At 36.1% G+C, this 22,108-nt stretch overlaps 2 protein-coding genes and 1 non-coding gene across 14 annotated transcripts in view; 2 read left to right on the plus strand and 1 right to left on the minus strand.

The window, feature by feature from the left end:
• Nucleotides 1-22,108, plus strand: part of LOC147840416 (uncharacterized) — a 976,031-nt gene that overhangs the window by 549,928 nt on the left and 403,995 nt on the right. The gene's annotated exons all lie outside the window — the stretch shown is intronic.
• Nucleotides 1-22,108, minus strand: part of LOC101886607 (uncharacterized) — a 59,769-nt gene that overhangs the window by 26,900 nt on the left and 10,761 nt on the right. For 5 of the 12 annotated variants that reach the window (XR_015512226.1, XR_015512224.1, XR_015512223.1 and 2 more), the window contains 3 exons: nucleotides 21,952-22,028; nucleotides 21,601-21,737; nucleotides 1,501-1,604 (listed from right to left, as the gene is read on the minus strand). This is a non-coding gene — a transcript (uncharacterized LOC101886607). Of the gene's footprint in view, nucleotides 1-1,500; nucleotides 1,605-3,441; nucleotides 3,682-14,831; nucleotides 15,218-21,600; nucleotides 21,738-21,951; nucleotides 22,067-22,108 lie in introns of those variants that run through there. The other 7 variants (XR_015512222.1, XR_015512220.1, XR_015512225.1 and 4 more) reach the window with 4 other exon arrangements.
• On the plus strand, nucleotides 3,746-8,235 carry rpz6 (rapunzel 6). Its single transcript, NM_001146098.2, is given in 2 exon segments — nucleotides 3,746-3,821; nucleotides 7,052-8,235. A coding segment is annotated over 1 exon segment (1,182 nt). The 5' UTR covers nucleotides 3,746-3,821; nucleotides 7,052-7,053.

Raw genomic sequence — 22,108 nt, forward strand, 5'->3', positions numbered from 1 at the left:
ATCTTTGCCATGATGACAGTAAATAAAATTAGACTAGATGTTTTTCAAGACACTTCTATACAGCTTAAAGTGACATTTAAAGGCTTAACTAGGTTAATTAGGTTAACTAGGCAGGTTAGGGTAATTAGGCAAGTTATTGTATAACGATGGTTTGTTCTGTAGACTATCGAGAAAAAATACAGCTTAAAGGGGCTAATAATTTTGTCCTTAAAATATTGTTTAAAAAATCAAAAACTGCTTTTATTCTAGGCGAAATAAAACAAATCAGACTCTCTCCAGAAGAAAACATATTATCAGACATACTGTGAAAATTTCCTTGCTCTGTTAAACATAATTTGGGAAATATTTAAAAAAGAAGAAAAAAATTCAAAGGGGGCTAATAATTCTGACTTCAACTGTATATATATATATATAATACAACTGAGGAGCTTTAAGCCACACTTATTTTTAAGCCACACCTATTTGTGTTAAATGTATTTTAAAAAAGCATGTAATATGAAACTATAAGCACTGCAAAATGGCAAAATGTAGCATATTTAATATACAATATTATTTTGGTACAATTCTCTCAATTTGTTTTTTTCATTCAGAAATTTTCCTTTGGCTTAAATTTTAGGGGTCACCACAGCGGTATGAACCGCCAACTTATCCAGCATATGTTTATTGCAGCGGATGCCCTTCCAGCCGCAACCCAGTACTGAGAAACACCCATACACTCTCACATTCATACACTCACTCATACACTACAGCCTATTCAATTCACCTATAGCGCATGTCTTTGGACAGTGGGGGAAACCGGAGCACCCGGAGGAAACCCATGCAAACACGGTTAGAACATGCAAACTCCGCACAGAAACACCAACTGACCCAGCCGAGACCTTCTTTCTGTGAGGCGACAGTTGGGATTCGATACTTGAAACAATACTGCCAACAACTATGTGGACACCTATTCATTGCACATATCGCTGTCAATTTTACATTATCGTTGTATTTGCATTATCTGTATTTTGTACTGTCTGGAGCCAGCACCTAAGCTTTTCACTCATCATAGCACACGTGCTGCTGATGATGTGACAATAAAAGTGATTTAATTTGATTTGATTTGATTGGTCGGAGCCACCGTGCCACCCTCAATCTTGCTAGTTTGCATTTTAAAATGCATTGCATCAATTCTGTGTATGTTGTTTTAACCCACAATGTAGCAATAGAATCTACCAGCAGGGGTAGCTGGACCATGCTTACTAGCAAACTCTTCATGTAGTGCCTTTTTCAATTTACAGGAATAATGGAATTGTAAAATCACTTGTTAATCCAATAGCGACAGGCAAAAACAGTTATGGACATAAGTTCTCTTTAAACTGTATAAATGATTGATTTATTCACACAAATCTCCCTGCCCCCCTCAAAAATGCACTTAGAAGGAATTTTGTATTTTCTCCTTATTTTCTTGTTTTATATGTTCATTCAGGAATACGTAAACATTAATAAGATTTACTTTACCCCGTGTGACATCCCAGAAGGATCTTGGTCTGCGTCAGCTTCAGAAGGAAACGTTTGCAAAGACTCTTGCAGCAAGTTGAGGAGGCAATCATGGACATATGATTCTAAAATAAGTAGAAGAAAACATTGGAAGATAAGTAGTTAGTAATTATGTTAGTGCTGTGGTTTTAGGAAAACTTAAAAGTTACAATGTCAGGATGTGGAACAAAATGTGGGGTGAAAAGAAATCAATTGTAATTTCACTTGATAAACTGGTAAAATGAATAAGCAGACAGCACAATTTAATCCTGACATTTGTCAAAAGAAAAATAAAGCATTTTCCTCTTTTTTCATAAAGGTGAAAAGGGGGAAGGAATGGGAAGTACCTGATAATGTGAAATAATGTAAATACACAAGGCAGCAAAAATATAACGATGTTCAAGAGAGTTTTTGTGGATGTAAAGAATTTGACATATTTTGCTTTTAAGTTCTACTTCAGTATAGTTATTTTAGTGAAAGTAACTCAAAAGTCATACAGGAGTAATGTAACGCACTACGGTCCTAAGATTGTAATATTGTAAGGTATGAGATTACTTTTAAATACCAGTAACAATAAACTAATTTATTACAATTACAATTAGAGACTGTAAACATTTAACAATTTGCGAGCATATAAGAAGGTTTAAGTTATGTTTTGGTGATCGTGCTATTAGTGATATGTAGGTAGACAGACAGACAGACATACAGACAGAGAGACAAATAGATAAACATATTTTAGTTTGGTTTTATTGTTTACCTAATTACTTTAAATTATGTTTAAAGCAGAGAAAAAAAACATTTAGGTCTTAAAAAAATAATGTCGCTGTGCTAATTGACAACATACAGAGTTTACAAAATATATGGCCTCCTTTTAAAGATCACTTGCCCTCATGTGAGAGAAATGGTTTTGTGTGTTAATTAATTAATTTATTTATTTTTTGTAGAGGGTTGTTTTCTTTTGTTTTGTTCTAATGTTCTTTTTTCAAATGACATGTCAATGTTATAGGAATATGCTATGATGAAGAAAATATATATTTAGTTTTATGTGCCTTTTCAGAGACTATATGACTAATTAGTTGCCAATATTAGTACTTATAGATGATATGATGTTTCCCCTTTTTCCCCTTACCTCCATCTATCTGCTGGCTTATTTTTAAGGATTACTATAACTTCTACAACTCATTGCACATTTTTGTAAAACTTGCCTTTGACTATGTCTGTAAAAGCACATTGTACAATCATTTTGATAACCTTAAATAAACGTGTTACAATATATATATATATATATATATATATATATATATATATATATATATATATATATATATATATATATATATATATATTGTCATTTATGTACTGAGATTGAAACCCTGAAGAAAAAAACTAGTTCTGTGAAACTCGTAACATAATGCAGCCCGAACAACCCCCTTGTGACATATGGTCTTAACAAAAATACTGAATATGAATCAAAATAAAATCTAAAACAGTGAACCAATAACATTTTTCACTGGTTACTTATGATCTAGAACACAATGAGGTCGAAAATCATTCAATTTTAAACACCTTCTCTGTTTTCTGCTAAGCCTCATGGGAATCAGTCATCATGTTCAGCAGCGTCAGCCATCCATGACGCATTCATCAGTGTCACACCTCGCTTTTCCAAACGCTTTTTTGTAGATCGTTAGAAAACAAATAGGCCTATATTTACCCATAAATAAATGTATATACATTTACTCGCTTCTTCTTATATTCTTATGTCTCTAATTCCATAATAGGTACATATTGTCCTCCAAAACTACACGCACAAATAAAATAACGTTTAAACACCGAGTAGCTAATATTGGATGCATAACACTGGATGCATATTGTAACATTGTACATAAAGATTGATATCCACGTACATACATGAGCATAAAATACCTGCTACTGCTGTGTGGAAAATATCTGCGCGTTTCTTCTGATCCACCGACGCTGCTTCGTGTTGCGCATTGCGCGCAATATTCCTCCTAATGAGCACCCATTACACGCTGGTTCCCTTCAGAAAGAATACAGAACATTTTTATCTGCCGTCAAATTATCATCATAACGTAAGATAAAGCCAAACTGTCAATAGCTAAACATTTATCCGACGGTTGCCAAAGGCTTTCCAAACCAAAATTCATCCTGAAGCATCCTCAGCGCGCGCAACTCCCTCTCTCCCGCGCGCGCGCGCTCCAGTCTGTTCACTCCAGACACACTCTCAAATCAGCACAAATATCCACCTCGAGCCAATACCTGAGGGAAAACTACATTTCGGACAGGTAAATGAGACATTTCTTTAACCAGCCAGACGTGAGAAACCTGTTTGAAATATTTTAAAAGCTGTGGTGCGCATGTAGGACACTCATGAGGCAGACTGAGCTTTAAAACGCTTTTCGAGGTGTGTCCTTTACCGAACAGATGATGATGGCACATTATTGGTGCCACATCCAACATGACTCTCAGCGTTAGCTATTTTGAACGGAATGTGATTGTTTAAATGCTGTAAAACATGTATGCGCTTTGTCGTGATTTGCTTAATAACATGCAAGGAGATTTAAGACAGAAAATATGCTGATGGCAGACCTCTAAATTTAGCAACGTGATGACAGTTTCATGAAGGCTATGCTTGATGTTTTACTATCATGGACAACACTATATATGAGCAATATATGAGAAAAAGAAGTGTTAAATAATTATATTGAAACATCATTATGAATATGATATGGCTATGCATTTTTGCTGTTGTTGCTGTATATATATATATATATATATATATATATATATATATATATATATATATATATATATATATATATATATATATATATATATATATATTTGGGTGTTGTCTGAGGAAACTATAACCCTAATATAAATTTCAAGAGTTCACACTTAGCTGATGATTGATTGTAAAAGCTTGTTTGGCATGCTGTCCCGAGAGAGAGCCCTGAGCTCATTAGATCCTCGAGCCCGGGGCTCCCTCCCGTTTGCAAGGCAAGAGGGGAGTTTGAGCTCAGGTAGATCTCAAGATCTCCCCTGCTGTAGTAGCTAATGAACCGATAGGGATTGCTCTTAAGAGATAACTACTTACTAATAGCATGTCTATGGCACCAAATTGGATTAGTAAATTAACCTATAAGTTGCATGTTTTTGCTGGGAGGAAACCGGAAAACCCGGGGGTAATCTATGTGAGCACAGGGAGAACAAACTCCACACAGAAACGTCAGCTAGCTTGGTAAGGACTAGAACCAATGACATTCTTGCTGTAAGGCAACAGTGCTAACCACTGGGCGACCGTGCCACCCATCTAGGAAAGGAGGAGAAGTAGGGGAGGAAGAGGGGATTCTTCAAAATGAAGATGGCTGTTATATGAAACTTAGGGTATTTATTTTGGCTTAGGAATCGTCTGATTGGTGAATCATAAATTGGAAAATGCGGGACCAGCCGCAAGCGATCATAAGCATGTGATCCTCTCGAAATTAGTTTATAAATAAACTTCACTTATAGCAGGGGTGCCCAAACTTTTTCTTACGAAGGGCCAAAACCAAACTTGATTGAGGCTAGTGGGCCGAAGGTAAATATAGTTGCCATGGATAATTTCCTAATTTATTTCATAATATTTACAAATAACTAGAAAACATTAATTTATATTAAATAATACAGCATGATTGTTACACTTTGTAATTAATTTATTGCAGCAAAAACAAATCTCATTCAACCCAGAATGGAGTTACTCTAGTTTTTGCCTTAATTTGCTCACCAATGTCTTCTGCATAGTCCTCTATCAACGTTTAATTGAAACATTTCATTTCAGTTTTATTTATTTATTTATTTATTTTTGTAGCAATAAAACAAACAAACAAAAAAAAGGTTATGTCGAATTATAAATGACCATCTCTTTTAAATGCATTCGCCCCAACCCTCTCCATTATTCTCCCTCTCTTCTCAGATGGGATAGTGGACCAAATCAAAGATTACAATGGGCAATTTTGTCCCGTGCACCCTACTTTGGGCATCTCTGATTTATGAACTACATTAGTGTCTTCTCTATGAGATAGAACTAAATTAACCACCGTTTTTATTACACGTCTACCCATATAAACAAGACTATTGTGGTTAAGTCATGGTAACTCATATTAATTATGGTTTTGCTACAGTAACCATATAATTTAACCATGGCATTTGTAGAACAATCAATACACAAAAAAGACTTGTAACTACTTTTACACTAACAAATTCATGGTCAATTTTCATACAGTAAGTGTTTGCTTAAGCTTATTTTAATTTCTCTTAAGTAATAACAAACACTTTAGTCATTTTGGCATTACATGCAGGGTGCAAATTACAGGGAGATTTGGGGGGGATTGCCCCCCTAATTAAGGCTCGATCCCCTCTGAAGAACATCAAAACAAGATGTATGGGTCAGCCCTTTAATAGTAAAAAAAAATAGCTTTCTCATAGCTTTCTCTAATCTCTGATTTATGTCTAAATATTAATAATTAAAAATGTATAATATAAATAGTCATTTGATCCCCCATAACGGTTCATACCATTGGTAATGCATAACTGTGCCAATCAATGCTAGGAAAAATATGATTCAAAAGTCGGAAACTGGCAGTTCTAGAGCACCGAAGCACATCTTAATCATCCACAAAACATGTTTCTTGTAAAAGAAGTGTTTATCGGTTTATATATGCATGTAAAAGATTCAAAGTAAATCGGCACACTGCCACTTTAGCTCTCAAAAAAATTTTATTTGTCAAAATTACAAAATCACTACGTTTCGACCGACATGGTCTTCATCAGGTCACCTGATGAAGACCATGTCGGTCGAAACGTAGTGATTTTGTAATTTTGACAAATACAATTTGTTTGAGAGCTAAAGTGGCAGTGTGCCGATTTACTTTGAATCTTTTGCTACTTATGTTTGTTTTTTGATCGTGCACCTGCCTTCAAGATTTTTCTAGATGTGCGCACATTTCTGTTTTATATATGCATGTAACCTAAAAAAAAAAAAAAATTAAACATAATTTGTATAGTTTGAAAGACTAAAATAAAATGGTCACTAAATATCCCTCAAAACCCAAAAAACCTATACATTTTTATTAATAAATGGCATTTAATTTAAATACATTCATAAATTTGATTCATTGAAGCATGCATTACCAAACTACTAGCAAAAAAGTTGTGTACAATGTATAAATTGCACCCTGATTACATGTACATAACAAAAGTAGCTCATACTTGCATGCAACAAATCATCAAACCCAAACCCTAAAACTTCCATATACAGAAAGTACATTAATTATTATTTAGTAAGCATACAGTTTCATAGTAACATGGAAACCTTAAAATAAAGTGTTAGCAGAAAGTGTCCCAAACTATTAAACAACAATCTCTGAGCAATTCAAACTCCTGTTATTGCTTTCACAACTATTTTATGTTACATTTAAACTACATATACAAAAAAAATGTGTTTACTTTCATAATCGATGTTGTTTGTTTTCAGAAATGTCCAGTCCACTAGAGCGGGTTGTTGCGCAGAAGAAGGAGGCGATTGAAGAAGTAATGGAGATGTTTGAGAGAGGAGCCGAGGTGTTGGCCAGCGCTGTTGGAGGACTGAGTCCACTTTTTGAAGCCTCCGCACCAGTTTTGAGGCTGTTCTTGGACAACGTAGAAAGCAAGGAGGTCACATATGTCAAAGATCAGTTTCTAGTCGTGAGAAGCAAACTAGACGTCCTCTCATCTCAAATAGAGGACATCAACTGCGAAATCAAAAAGGGACGCCTGGATTCCCAGTTCTTCACTGTGGAGGAAAACATATGCAACCAGTTTAGAAAATACATTGACATTCTGGAGGCCAAACCGGAGTATAAGGAGGTCAGAAAACGCTTGTTCTTACAGCACTTCCCCAAAACAGGTGGAGAGAAGAATCTTTACATGCTTTATGATGCTGTGATGGGGAACAGCACATTCGGGGAGCCAATCCTGGAGGTTGTGGAGCAATACGAAGCCAGAAACAGAAGAGTTCTGGAAGATTTCTGTGTGCGGCTGAAGGAGCTGCTCTGTCTGGGAATAATCGCTCTGCTGGGATATTGTTTCCTCACTCAGGGAGAAGAAGCGGAGCAGGAGAAGATCCAAGAGTGGAGCACTAAAATCCAGGAGATCGAGACCAAAATGAAGGAAGCCATTGAGAAATGTGTGCAATCATTCCCGGAGCAAGCTGAACTAGACATCAAGAGGCTCCTGAAGGAAAAGGAGGAAGCAAACCTTCAGGAAACAGCCAGAGAACTGCTGGACTTCCTGACAAAGAAGTTCGACTGGGTTTGCTGGTCCATCAGAGTCATCAGCAACATGGGCAAAATTAGCAACTTGAGAGCCGGACAAAACTTTCAGTGCGTGTCTGGACAGAAATATTTGGAAGTTTCTCAAGGAAACGACACACACCTGGTGGTCTCATACTGCAGTGACCCTCAGCCGGTGCCCAATGAGAGCATCAAACAGATGATGGAGGGTCCTGCCAGGAAAGGAGACGCTAAAGCTGTGGTGGAGATGCTGGAGAAGCAGTTAGCAGGGTTTCTGATTCACGCCATCAGTCGACACAAGGAGAGCTTCACTCTGTCCAGCTTTCCAGAAGAATGTCACTACTGGGAGAAACATAAGAACGTCAATGTGTGCGTGCATTCAGAGTAGATTACGAAAGATCACTGATATGCATTGCATTTGATCTCATGAGGAAACGTAACTATTTTACATTTTGTCAGTTTAGTGGTTAATTCGTGTTCGATTTTAGACTTTGGTTGTACGATTATAATCTGAGGAATAATCACGGTTTTACATTAATCACGATTATTATGCATTCATTTATTTCAAAACACTACTAGTTTAGAAAATCACATAAAAACTTTTTATATGTTTAAAGTGTTATTTATTGCTGCTCAGTAACCAAATAATACAGCAGAAAAGAATAAATAAAAACAAACACTAGTCCATTTAAATTTAAGTAAAACAAAGTTTTTGACATTTAAACATTAGTTATTATTTTACACTGAAAATAAATGACAGATCAATCAATAAATAAAAAAGAACAAATAAAAAACAGTATTTGTCTAATGTAAATCTAAGCTACATATTACAGTAGCTAAGCATTTCCCTTTTAAAGAGTACAAATGTAGTGAAATGTACTCCATTGGATATAAGGAACTTGTGCACGAAAAAGGCGTGATATACTGTATGAACGCCCCTTAGTTAATAGCCTTAACCACTGTTTATTCTGTGTGTGTGCGTATTAGTCTCTGTGTACAAGCTTGGAACTTTAAACTAGCGCACAGTTGGCATAACATGTTTAATTGCAACAGTTTTGCAGAAACGCAGTGTCGACAAGCCTTTTTGATGAATTAACCATTAATTAACTAAATTAAATCACGGTTAATCCCTGCATCCCTAATTCATATGAATTGCATGAGTTTAGTCATATGAAAATGTACGACTTTTTAAAGGAGGCGTGGCACTAAACCACAACTCTAAATCCATACAAATTAGCCACTAAATCAAAAAGTTACGAATTGTCCTGAGATAACTTTGTTTTGAGCACTGAGATAGCAATGCTCTCTCTCTCTCTCTCTCTCTCTATATATATATATATATAGAGCCCTCATAAAACAGGCTTATTAAACTGCAGAAGCAGGAGACCCGTCGACAGAACTTAAACCCTCTCCTCTTTCAATGAAGTCGCCAGTGTTTAAGCATTTTGGATTTCCAGTGAGTTATGTTGACAACGTTCGTGTTGTCGACAAAAAAAAACACAGTTTTGCAAGCTCTGCTATGTACGTATTACGTACGGTTCGTCCGATAGACAACACCGGCATCGCGATCCTCCGCCCGCCACCGTTGCAAAACCGCTCGCGAAAAGTACACACTCAGGCCCTGTTTACACTGTCTTTGTTTTTAAATGACATTTTAGAACGACAACGATTTGACATCCACAGTGGCGTGTGGCATTTCTGAGCAGCCCTCCTTCCTCTCTGCCTCTGAAAATGCACATCACGTGACCACAGACACAGACGCACACACAGCCATGCGCTCGAGACAGCAGGTCCAGGCAGTCAGAGGACTGCTTCAATCTTTCACTCACTTGTACTTAGTCATTTTAGCGAACACCTCAGATACTGTTGGCTGGTTCCTGTTGGTTGTGCGTCTTTTTTTACCGACGCCATTATAACGACACAGATCACTGCCTATTCACGAGTCCCGCAGAAAAAGTGATTGACAGGTGGTAATTATGTGTGTATCTTGCCTTTATTCATTTACTGTATGATTTGTTTATGGGTAAAACAAAGACCATGCAGGTCAGGTAGTTTAAACGGTAGGCTACAAATAATTAATTGGTCATTAATTAATTAATTATTCATAATCGAAAATCGAATCGAATCGTGCCTTTAGAATCGAAAATGTAATCGAATCGAGGATTTGGAGGATCGTGACACCCTTATATATATATATATATATATGTAATGTGCACTCTATAGTCAAAAAACACATTACATGCACTTTGTTTAGCTACAATATATATGCCTTGAAAAACAGTTATAATTTGCCATTTTAATAGTTTCTAACAAATCTTTGCGCAAGTTATTGTAATTATTCATGCACTTCTTAAAGGGACAGTTCACCAAAAATTAGTTTATTCACCATTTACCCTCCCTCAAGTGTTTCCAAAGCTTATTGTTATAAATATATAATATATTTATTTATTTTACATATTTATTTATTTATTTATTTATTTTTACTTTCCTTGGAAAATGTTGAAAAGTGGTAGTTATTGGCATTCATATATACATTAACACAGTGGAAATCAAACCGTTTTAGAGCAAGTACACTGTATAAAACGTAATGACAAAAGCCCCTTTCACACACAGACTTAATTTGAGAATTTTTTGGAAAGGGATCATGTGTGAACGGGCCCTTTTTGAAAATATTGATAAATTCGTTGCAGCAATTTTCCGGGAAAAGAAGTTGTAACATTACCGGTAATTTGCCGGAATGCTTCGCTGTGTCAACGCAGAAGTAAAATTGCTAGAAAGAGCATCAGACATCTACTCTAGCCAATCAGAACATTCAAATGCATTCACATCCATGCTGTTTATGAAAATAAAAGCTTTTGAATGCTTTTCCAGACACATTTAGCTGCTAGATGTTAGTCAGATAACTGTTCTGGGTTCCTTCTTAATGGCAGCTGTGTAAAAAATGACAGATAAAATGCTTATGATAAACCGCTGTTTGTTTACCTTCCAGCTCTGTGTTCAACTGTGTGGCGCTCGTGCACATGAAGGAAACAAACAAATGTACATCTCAACATGCGAAAGCGTTCCTCCATAAGTTTACATCGAAGTTGTTCACGGTACTTATCAATCCACAGAATTAGTAATGTAGTCAAACGTGTAAACACTTAGCTACGGTGGGAGCTTAGATGTCTCAGGAACTAAAGCAGCTGCATGGATGCTAAAGCTGTAAATAAAAGTGAAACCATCAACAAAAGCCCGACCCCTATTATATTTACACATACAAGTGCAGCCGTTAAAGACCGTTTCTGAATAATGTTGTCAGAATTTAGTGGTATATTGGAATGGATGTGTGAACGGTCCTATCCGGACAAAAATCTGAAATGTCCTTGTCTGTGTGAACAGCACTTTTTTGAATTTACCGGTAAAGTTGTTTCGGATATTAACCGGTATCACTGTGTGAAAGGGGCTGAAAAGTCAGCTCAACAAATATCTTCATATTGCTTTAACTTTAAGTTAATCCGGTTTCAACTCAATTTTTTAAAGTTCTACAAAGTTTAAACTGATATTTTTAGTCAGTTTGATAAATGCAAGTTAACAAGTTAATTTGATTCAACTAAAAAGGCAGCAAGAATGTCTTTACAGTGTAGAGGACGAATACATTTGTGAGTGAACTATCCCTTTAATGCTCATACCAAAGTAATCAGACTAACTAGTTACTAACCAGCCCATCTGTTTATGCACTTATTATACTGTTAATGTGTGGCTGAATTTGTGTCTTTAAATAATGTCACGCCATGTTTTTAAGCATGAATGCCATGCTTAAAAGTAGAAAAAAACCTTTGGAGCAGGTTGACTGTATTTTAGCTGTGCCAGGACTGGCCTTTGTGGGACTGACCTAGATAGAGCCGACTGAATAAAAACACTCTGTCAACCATGAAAAGAAGAGGTGAAGACTTTATTATCCCAGTCTTTCCGTAGTAAACCCTGAGCAAAAGGCAAAGTATTTGTAAAATGCATGCACTGTTTAAATCCAGCTCATAACTTCTGCTGCTATGATCTGCTGCTTAATTAAATGACTGTTTTTGTACCCAAGTCAGCATTTCCTGCTGTGAGTATGGTTTCACTTTGATCATATAAAGCCGAAGAGCTCCAAACTGCTGTGATCAGCTCTCCGGATCCATTAAAATCTCTCTGAGGTGCCGAGTGAAAGAGTAATCCATCATTTTACACTCAGGAGAGGGGATCTGTTCACTGTGCAATTCTGTGTGTTTGCATTGTTTGTTCATGCTAAAATTGAGAATGAATTGTGCTCATTGTCACATTAAATCATAATGGAATCATATTGAAAATAAACATATTGGAGGCCTAGTTTAAATGTCTGTTGTAAGATTATTTATAACCAATCATGTTGTGACCGAATCACAAAGGGTGACTTATGACCCCTACACACATATAATCCAATAGGACTGTTCTCTTTATATGGCTATAATTTTTTATTAGCAACAAAATAAGCAATAAAAAATCTGTACATTTCTGATTTAATTTACCATTAACAAATAATTGACAGCAGAATGTGATAGATGCTAAAATTTGGACATTTGCATGATTTAATACATACAGTGCGCTCAGCATATGTGAGTAAAGCCCTCACAAATCTCTAATTTGAATTCATGTTTTAAATAAGATGCTTCCCAACACTAAATTGGAGCACATATATTAGATTAGTGAGCACTGAAGCCAAAATCTGGAACTAATCTAACAAAATAACTTATGGTAATGGTCCAAAAATAAGCACCCCCACATTAATATGTAATAGAAAAAATATTGATTAAAAATTTTTAAAGGAGTAAAAATCAAGAGAAAAGTTTTTGTGCAACAATTCACTTGAATTTATTATCTTTCTATTTCTAAACATGATCAGTGATTAAAATATTATTTTAGTAAATATATATTTAAATATCTGTTTAATAATTCTGTTTTGTTTAAATGCATCAAAATATATGACCCATATTCACTGAGAATAATAAAAATATTCATTTTCAAAATGGGTTGTATGTCCTAAAAAATGTGCATGCTGACCACACACACATACATATACACTCACCGGCCACTTTGTTAGGTACACCTGTCCATCTGCTCGTTGGCGCAATCAGCCAATCACATGGCAACAACTCGATGCATTTAGGCATGAAAACATGGTCAAGACGATCTGCTGCTGTTCAAACCGAGCATCAGAATGAGGAAGAAAGGGGATTTAAGTGACTTTGAACGTGGCATGATTGTTGGTGCCAGAGAGGCTGAGTATTTTAGAAACTGCTGATCTACTGGGATTTTCATGCACAACCATCTCTAGGGTTTACCGAGAATGGTCTGAAAAAGAGAAAATATCCAGTAAGCAACCGTTCTGTGGGCGCAAATGCCAGAGGTCAGAGGAGAATGACCAGACTGGTTTGAGCTGATAGAAAGGCAATAGTAACTCAAATAACCACTCATTTCAACTGAGGTCTGCAGAAGAGCATCTCTGAACGCACAACATGTCCAACCTTGAGGCGGATGGGCAACAGAAGCAGAAGACCCCACTGGGTGCCACGCCTGTCAGCTAAGAACAAGAAGCTACAGTTTGCACAGGTTCACCAAAGTTGGACAGTAGAAGATTGGAAAAACGTGGCCTGGTCTGATGAGTCATAAAGCGCAAATCATCTTAGGCTGTTTTCCTGAACATGACAATGAGTTCACTGCACTCAAATGGCCTCCACAGTCACAAGATCAAAATCCAATAGAGCACCTTTGGGTCATGCATGTGCAGCTGACAAATCTGCAGCAACTGTGTAATGCTTTCATGTCAATATGGACCATAATCTTGGAGGAATATTTCTGGTACCTTGTTGAATCTACTCCATGAAGGATTAAGGCAGTTCTGGAGTCAAAAGAGCATCCAACCCGGTGCTAGTAAGGTGTACCTAATAAAGTGGCCGGTGAGTGTATATTTTCTAGGTTATAAAAATGTACTGTTAACTGTACAGTACTGCATCTTTATTAGTAGTATTTTAATTTATTTAACGGTATATCTTTTAGAATTTATAATGAGCTTTTGTAAAAAAAAAAAAAAAAAAGATTGGTTGTTTTATTGCTAATTTATTTATTATTTATTTAAAGATGGTCTGCATCTTATCAAAAACATACAAAGTGGATCCTGGAATAATTCAAGTTTTAAATCCATGAAGAAAAAAACGAATCTTCACGCCACTAACTCTGAATGGAAACTCACAGCTCAGCCTGTATTCATTAGCGGTTGAGGCTTGTGTCCAGGCTGGAGTTATTGATTCAGTGGCTTCAGTCTCTGATAAAGGGCTGAACCTTCAACCTATCTGTTACCAGAGCAAAACAAACACACATTATTCCACAGCATCATGTCCAGCTGCACCGCTTCAAAACTTTTCAAATAACAGCAACCGAAACCACAGCCGTCTCCAGGAAAGGCCATCAGTCAGTATCAATATTTAATAAATAACTGACTGATTTTATCAATCTCAGCAAGACAAAAGTGCGGAGGCGGTGGATCAATCCCATGATGCCTCACTCTGGCAGCATCTGCCAATCACAGCCTGAGTTAATGACATTACCTATTCGTCAAAGTGGACCATCGACCGGATCCTGGCCTTAAGTGGCCTGATCTGATAAAAAGCATTAAAACATTTGTACTGTGACACACACCAGCTCAGCCTCAGCACTGGATTTATCTTTAGATGTGGCTGTTAGACTGAATACACTGCAACAAGAGCATACTGATCTCCAAAATAAGTATATACTATGCTCCGAATGAACAACAGTACATCCAAAATGCATATGCATTTTCAATATATCGTTTAACCTTGTTTGCAAAGAGTGCAACTCTATTCTTATTGATCAACAACAATTATTAACAGTACTTATTAGTCAATATCTTTGCCAGGATAGCATTATTAAATATTCATAAGCTTAAAAGCCACACCCCTCAAACGCAATGCATAGACAGCCCTTTATTTTTTTAATAGCTTTACGGGAGAAAATGTGATGCTGCAAATAACTATAGACATTCACATGCATGCATTATTCATTATTAGCCAAAAAATATTAACAGAACTTATTAGTTAATGTCTTTGTCAGAAGAACATAATTAAATATTCATGAGCTTAAAGTGACACCCCTCAAATGCAATGCACAGCCAGACGTAATGTGTATTACATAAGATATAATGAATCTAAGGGCGAAGCAGTGGCGCAGTTGGTAGTGCTGTTGCCTCTCAGCAAGAAGGTTGCTTGTTCGATCCTCGGCTCAGTTGGCGTTTCTGTGTGGAGTTTGCATGTTCTCACTGCGTTCGTGTGCGTTTCCTCCGGGTGCTCCAGTTTCCCCTACAGTCCAAAGACATGCAGTACAGGTGAATTGGGTAGGCTACATTGTCCGCAGTGTATGGGTGTGTGTGTGTGGATGTTTCCCAGAAATGGGTTGCGGCTGGAAGGGCATCCACTGCGTAAAAATGTGCTGGATAAGTTGGCGGTTCATTCCGCTGTGGTGACCCCAGATTAATAAAGGGACTAAGCAGACAAGACAATGAATGAATGAATGAATGAATGAACAATAAATCTATATTATATAAGAACTATTACCATTATTTAAGAACTATTAATAACTGTAATTTTCCAAATGGAAAAAGGTTGGTTTGTTGATTGTAGCTTACACTAAATCATCAATAGCCTATTCGTTGAGTTTATGAAGTGGGTCCAGGCAGCACAGAGGCGATCAGCATCAGCGCTGGTTTGTCAACTCGTCCGTGTCAAACTGTGACCAGAAACATCCTTCTTTCAGTTAATATAGGCTTCTCTGAAACGGAATATTTCAGTTTAATTTAATTAGGCTAGATTTTTATTTTATTTAACAAACCAACACAATCTCACGGCAACTCGCGTTTTGGTGCTGAAGCATATAGCGGACTTGTTTTGAAGCACTTCACCTCAAAGGTTATTTGTTATTCTTTATTAAATCAGGGGTGTCCAAACTCGGCCCTGGAGGGCCTGTGTCCTGCAGATTCTAGCTCCATCTTGCCTCAACACACCTGCAAGGAAATTTCTACAAGGCCTAGTAAGAGCTTGATTAGCTAGCCGAGGCATGTCTGATTGGGGTTAGAACTAAACTTTGCAGGACACCGGCCCTCCAGGATCGAGTTTGGACATGCCTGCTTTAAATAACGTAGCCTTGTCTTTTTAATGATTAATGAAGGACTTTTAATTCGTTGTTTCATTGTTTATCTTTATTTACAAGTAGCAGAGTATTTACAGCTAATGTATAGGCTATTTCGGTCCGTTTGCATACCGTCCCTTTGTGCCACCATGCGGTACAGTCGCAAACTGCGGTCATACCTAAAAAACATGTTCTTTTTCCTTTAGAGCGGCGGCGGTACATGCTATGGCGGTAATGGCCACATTAAACATACACATATTTCAGTTGCAACCCAAATCAAACACACCTGCCTGTAATTATCAAGTGTGGTCAGGTACTAATTAAATGGTTCAGCAGTGTTTGATCGGGGTTTGAGCTGAAATCTGCAGCAAGGTCAATCGCCAGGAACAGGGTTGAGCAGCCATGCTTTAGACAAATGAGATGTCGATCAGCATCAGGAACTGCCAGCAGCAAATAAAATTTTGGGGTGGCACTCAGGGTGGCCAATCAGATGTCAGGAGTGTCCACCCTGGACACCCCTCTGGCTCCGCCACTGCAGGGGTCGCCACAGCGGAATGAACCGATATCTATTCTAGCATGTTTTACACATTGGATGCCCTTTTAGCCTCAAAAATAACCATTTTGTATATAATTACTAATATTTGGCATACAATATTTGTGTGACTAAAAGTAATAAAAAATTTAATGAAACCCACTGAAAAGTAAAAAAATAAATAAATGAAATGCCCACAAGATGAACATAATACACTGTAAAATCAAGCAGTGCAATTAATTAAAATGAAATGTTGATCTGACTTACATTTTTAATGAAAGTTTATTGTACTTAATAGAAACAAGTTACATTAAAAATCTAATAAATTATTACGCTGAACTTAAACTGAATGAGTTCACGCAACCATGCAGATTTCTAGTTGCCAGCATATTTTGTGTCAGATTGGAAAATAAATAAAGTGCTATTGTGTACTTTTTGCACATGATTAAAATAGGGAGACGTGATTTAGTCTGAGATTTACAGAGATTTCTGTCAAAATAAAATAGTAAAAACTCGATTAATTTAGATTACAGATCGAGTTAAGTCAACAAAACTTGTATTAACTTAAATATGACTATAATTGATTAAATATTTTTAATATACATTAGCAAGAAGTAAATACTAGATACAATCAAGATATTTTTTAATTACTTTGCAAAATCATTGCCTTACTTCAATTAACAGTTCAATTTAGTAAACCTAACAAGTTACAGATATATTTACAGTTTACGGCTGAAACTGCTAAATTAAGCTGTAATAAAAATATATATACATATATATATATATCTCCAATGGGACAAAATAAAATACAATTAAATGCAATTTAATAAAATAAAGTAATTCATTAAATTAATATAAGTTAAAAAGATTAAATTAAATTAAAATATATAAAATGTAATGAAATAAAATTTACCATCAACTTATGAAAGATTAATTTAAAGCCATGTCTCTAAACAGTAGCTAAGTGTCAGTTTCAGTCTTTGCGAGCAGGAGGTAAATTACACTCTGATTATGCTCCTGGGTTTATTTCTGTTCGCTCGTTGGCCAAACCATTAGCGTATTACGCTTCTAATCGGCATATTGATCTTGCTTTGGCTCCATCTGCACTCGCTCTCATTTCACGCAGTGTGTTGGAGCTTCACAAAGCAAAGCAGTTCTGTCTGTTTCGCTCTTTTCTGACCTTTCTGAAGGTCAGCAGCATGTGTTTGTGCATATATGCATGAGTGCAGCCACCAATTAAAATAACAGCCCGTTTCAGCAGTAACATTGTAAAGACAGCAGCAGATTGCAAGCCTGCGTGGACTATACAGAACAAATACATTACAAAAAACAATGCAGTAACTTTAGCATGATATGTAAGGCTGCACTGCAAGACAGCAAACAAATAAGTCTTAAAAGCAACACTCAGACCCTTCAACAAAAGCCTACTATTTAAACTTGTTTAACAGGTTATTTGTATGCCATAAAAAATGACAAAAATTTGCCTTTCTGAGGAGTTTCAAAAAGCAATGTTTCAGATTCCTGGTACTTTATTCTTACAGTATACTATAAAGCCCTGGTAAAACCAACCAATGATAACTCCTATTAAAAAAAGATTAAGATAAAATATCGATGGATGGATGGATGGATGGATGGATGGATGGATGGATGGATGGATGGATGGATGGATGGATGGATGGATGGATGGATAGATAGATAGATAGATAGATAGATAGATAGATAGATAGATAGATAGATAGATAGATAGATAGACAGAGAGAGAGAGAGAGAGAGAGATAGACAGAGACAGACAGATAGATATAGATAGATAGATAGATAGAGAGAGAGAGAGAGAGAGAGAGAGAGAGAGAGAGAGAGAGAGAGAGAGAGAGAGAGAGAGAGAGAGAGAGAGAGAGAGAGGGAGGGAGGGAGGGAGAGAGGGAGGGAGGGAGGGAGGGAGGGAGGGAGGGAGGGAGGGAGGGATGGATGGATGGATGGATGGATGGATGGATGGATGGATGGATGGATGGATGGATGGATGGATGGATGGATGGATGGATGGATGGATGGATGGATAGATAGATAGATAGATAGATAGATAGATAGATAGATAGATAGATAGATAGATAGATAGATAGATAGATAGATAGATAGATAGATAGAGAGACAGAGAGAGAGAGAGAGAGAGAGAGAGAGAGAGACAGACAGACAGACAGACAGACAGACAGACAGACAGACAGACAGACAGACAGACAGACAGACAGACAGACAGACAGACAGACAGATAGATAGATAGATAGATAGATAGATAGATAGATAGATAGATAGATAGATAGATAGATAGATAGATACTGTAGATAGATAGATAGATAGATAGATAGATAGATAGATAGATAGATAGATAGATAGATAGATAGATAGATAGATAGATAGATAGATAGATAGATAGATAGATAGATAGATAGATAGATAGATAGATAGATAGATAGATAGATAGATAGATAGATAGATAAACTTTAACTGTAGGGCAGCACGGTGGCTCAGTGGTTAGCACTGTCGCCTCATAGCAGGAATAATCACAGGATCGAGTCCCGCCTAGCCAGTTGGCATTTCTGTGTGGAGTTTGCATTTTCCCCCCATGTTGTCGTGGGTTTCCTCCAGGTGCTCCGGTTTCCCCCACAGTCAAAAAACATAAATTATGCACTGTAAACAAAATTATCCCTATTGTATAAGTGTGAATGAGAGACTGTATTTGTGTTTCCCAATACTGGGTTGCGGCTGTGAATGAATCTTTTTTTTTCAGTGCATAAAGTCCGACAGCACAGCGCAGTTGTTCTGTTAATCAGAGTATTGTGGTGTCGTGGCTTTGGCCATTGAGGTTTCAGCTATCATTATAAAAGCATCAAAACTACACGCTTGGGTGAAATGGACTGTGATCCATATTCAGCCTCCAACAAGCCACTGAACAGTCTCCTGCTTCCTGTGATCTAGACGTCTATTGATCTCTGCAGGCTCAGTGATGGATTTAATGTGTGGAGCCTTGGCTTAGTACTGAGATTAGACTGACCAGGACTGGATACATCAGTCAACATATAGGACAATGGACAATTAGCTAACATTGCTAGCTTTGTGTTGAACAATTCATCTGTGCAAAAGAGAAAGAAAAAAACAAAACATTCTTTGCCGTTGTAATCTTTAATTGAAATCTAATACACCCCGTTGGTGTATTATTTTTCTTAATTTAAAGAAAAACTCACTGAATTTTAGTATATTATTACTGAAAACATATCATTATATACAATACACCCAAATATACATATTCAAATAGTTTTTACTTGTCTAGAAAATGCTTCCTGATTTAAGAATTGTTAAGTATGTGGACTTGAAACAAGAAAAGAAAAAAAAACCTCTTGAAAACATTTGTTGCAGTGTTGATGTAGATGATTTTTTTTCTTCACGAATATTAACAATAAAGAGGATTTTTAGTTAAGATTAAAAATAAAGACATATTTTACAAATATGCCCAATTTAGCCATGGTTCCTGCAGGTGTGGATTAAAGCTAATACTATTTTAAATAATGCTTAATTTCAGAGACCAATCACTTTGCTTCATATGATGAGAGTTTATCATCAGAAACCATGGGGATTGATTTGGACTTGTTGTGTATGTGTTTATTTTTAATATCAGAAATGGCCATTGACTTTCATAATCCGAACCACAGATTCAGCAAAATAAATCTTCTTTAACATTCTACCAAAGAAAAAAGCCATCTACATCTTTAATTGCTTCAGTAAATTAACAGTAACATTTCATTTTGGGGTGAACTACCCATTTAAAGCTGCTGCTTTAAGTCCTGGTGAACATTCTCTCAAAATCTACCCCATGCAAACAAGAAGTGATGTGCCATGTTGATTATTAAACAAATCAACAGATATTAAATAAGCTCATCTGTGTTGTTGAACAGGACAAACTATAAAAACCCTTAACATGTAAAATGGATAAGTCCACATAGTCCAAAACATGCTGATCACTGTAATGATTTTCTACTGGCACATGCAATAATATTAATTATGAGCAAAAGTGACATCTTGTGGCAACAAGTATATTGTACATTAATAACAGCATAGTGTCAGTATCTCAGACAGTTTATTGAATTTAATGAAGCTAGTATTAGTGACGGGTAACATTATGCAAACATTTATGAAACAATACTCTTAACATTTACCAGTGTAAGCTTTTTTATATACAGTATGCTTGCAAAAGTAACTTTACCAATGTAGAAATCATAGTAAATGAAAATAAAGTGGCTACTGTACTGTGATGTTTCAAATAATGTCAAACCATTTCAGAAAAAAAAATATTTTAGTGGAAAAAATGGGATTTTTGCAAACATGAAACAAATGAATGAAATATATCAAAAAATAAGTGACCAAACTAAATTATAATACACTTTGATTGATCAAAACCTTGTTGACGAAGCTAGTGTTTATAAAGATGTCAAATGACAATTAGAATTTGTGTTTTTTAAAGGGGTAGTTCACCAAAAATGAAAATGTACTTAATATTTACTCACCCTCACATGGTTCTGAACTTTTATGAGTTACTTTATTTTGTTGAGCACAAAAGAAGATATTTTGAAGAATTTTATAAACCTACTGTAACCATTACCTTCCATAGTAGAAGACAAATATTATGAATATATTACAAAATATAAATATTATTAATAATAGTTACCAGCTTCCATCTTCAAAATATCTTTTTTTGTGTCCAATATAAATGTAAAAATTTTTAATTTATTGTAAACTATCCTTTTTAATTCCAAATATATATTTTAATGAGTTAAATATATAGCATATATCATTAAACTTAAGGAAAATTTGGTCAGTGTCTTTTACGAAAAGTGAAAAATACATTAAAATTATACTGGACATAGAAACCTGTATCATATGATAGCTAAAAACCTCTTATTATTATAGATACACAGCATATTACTCATATTCCTATTACTCATTTTTCCAAATTATGTATTAAACTAAACCTCTTACCCCTTCAATCCTTGTCTTTTTCTTTTGTCTCATCCAGTCGTAGGATCTCCATCCACTTTGGGCCGCCAGTGTTCTTGTGATGCCATTAATTTTAGGATGACTTAAACACAGAGATTACAAGTGCGAAGAGAATCATTCTTTAACAATAAAGAGCAGAAAATCAAGAGCCTTCTTACACATGGTTAAGAGAAAAAGCAAAATGTCTGTCACATAAGCAGTCTGTGCTCATAGTGAGAGCAACCACTTCCTCATTATGTCTGAGTTTTAGAGCACAAGGAGGAAAACAGGAACTATTTGTACGTTATAGGATCTGAGTATGCTAAAGTACTCAAACTTTACAGGAAACAATACCCTCAGTGGTGCTCCGTGATGTCTAAAGCAGGTCGTCATGCTTTCATTGTGACAGCTCACAGGACACACATGGAGTCCTAGAGCAACAAGACAGATAGACAGACAAACAGGCAGACTTACATCATTGTTATACCACTATTTATCCCCTCTGATTTTG

Source organism: Danio rerio, chromosome 16 (assembly GCF_052040795.2).
Source record: "Danio rerio strain M-AB ecotype USA chromosome 16, GRCz13ab, whole genome shotgun sequence".
NCBI lineage: Eukaryota > Metazoa > Chordata > Actinopteri > Cypriniformes > Danionidae > Danio > Danio rerio.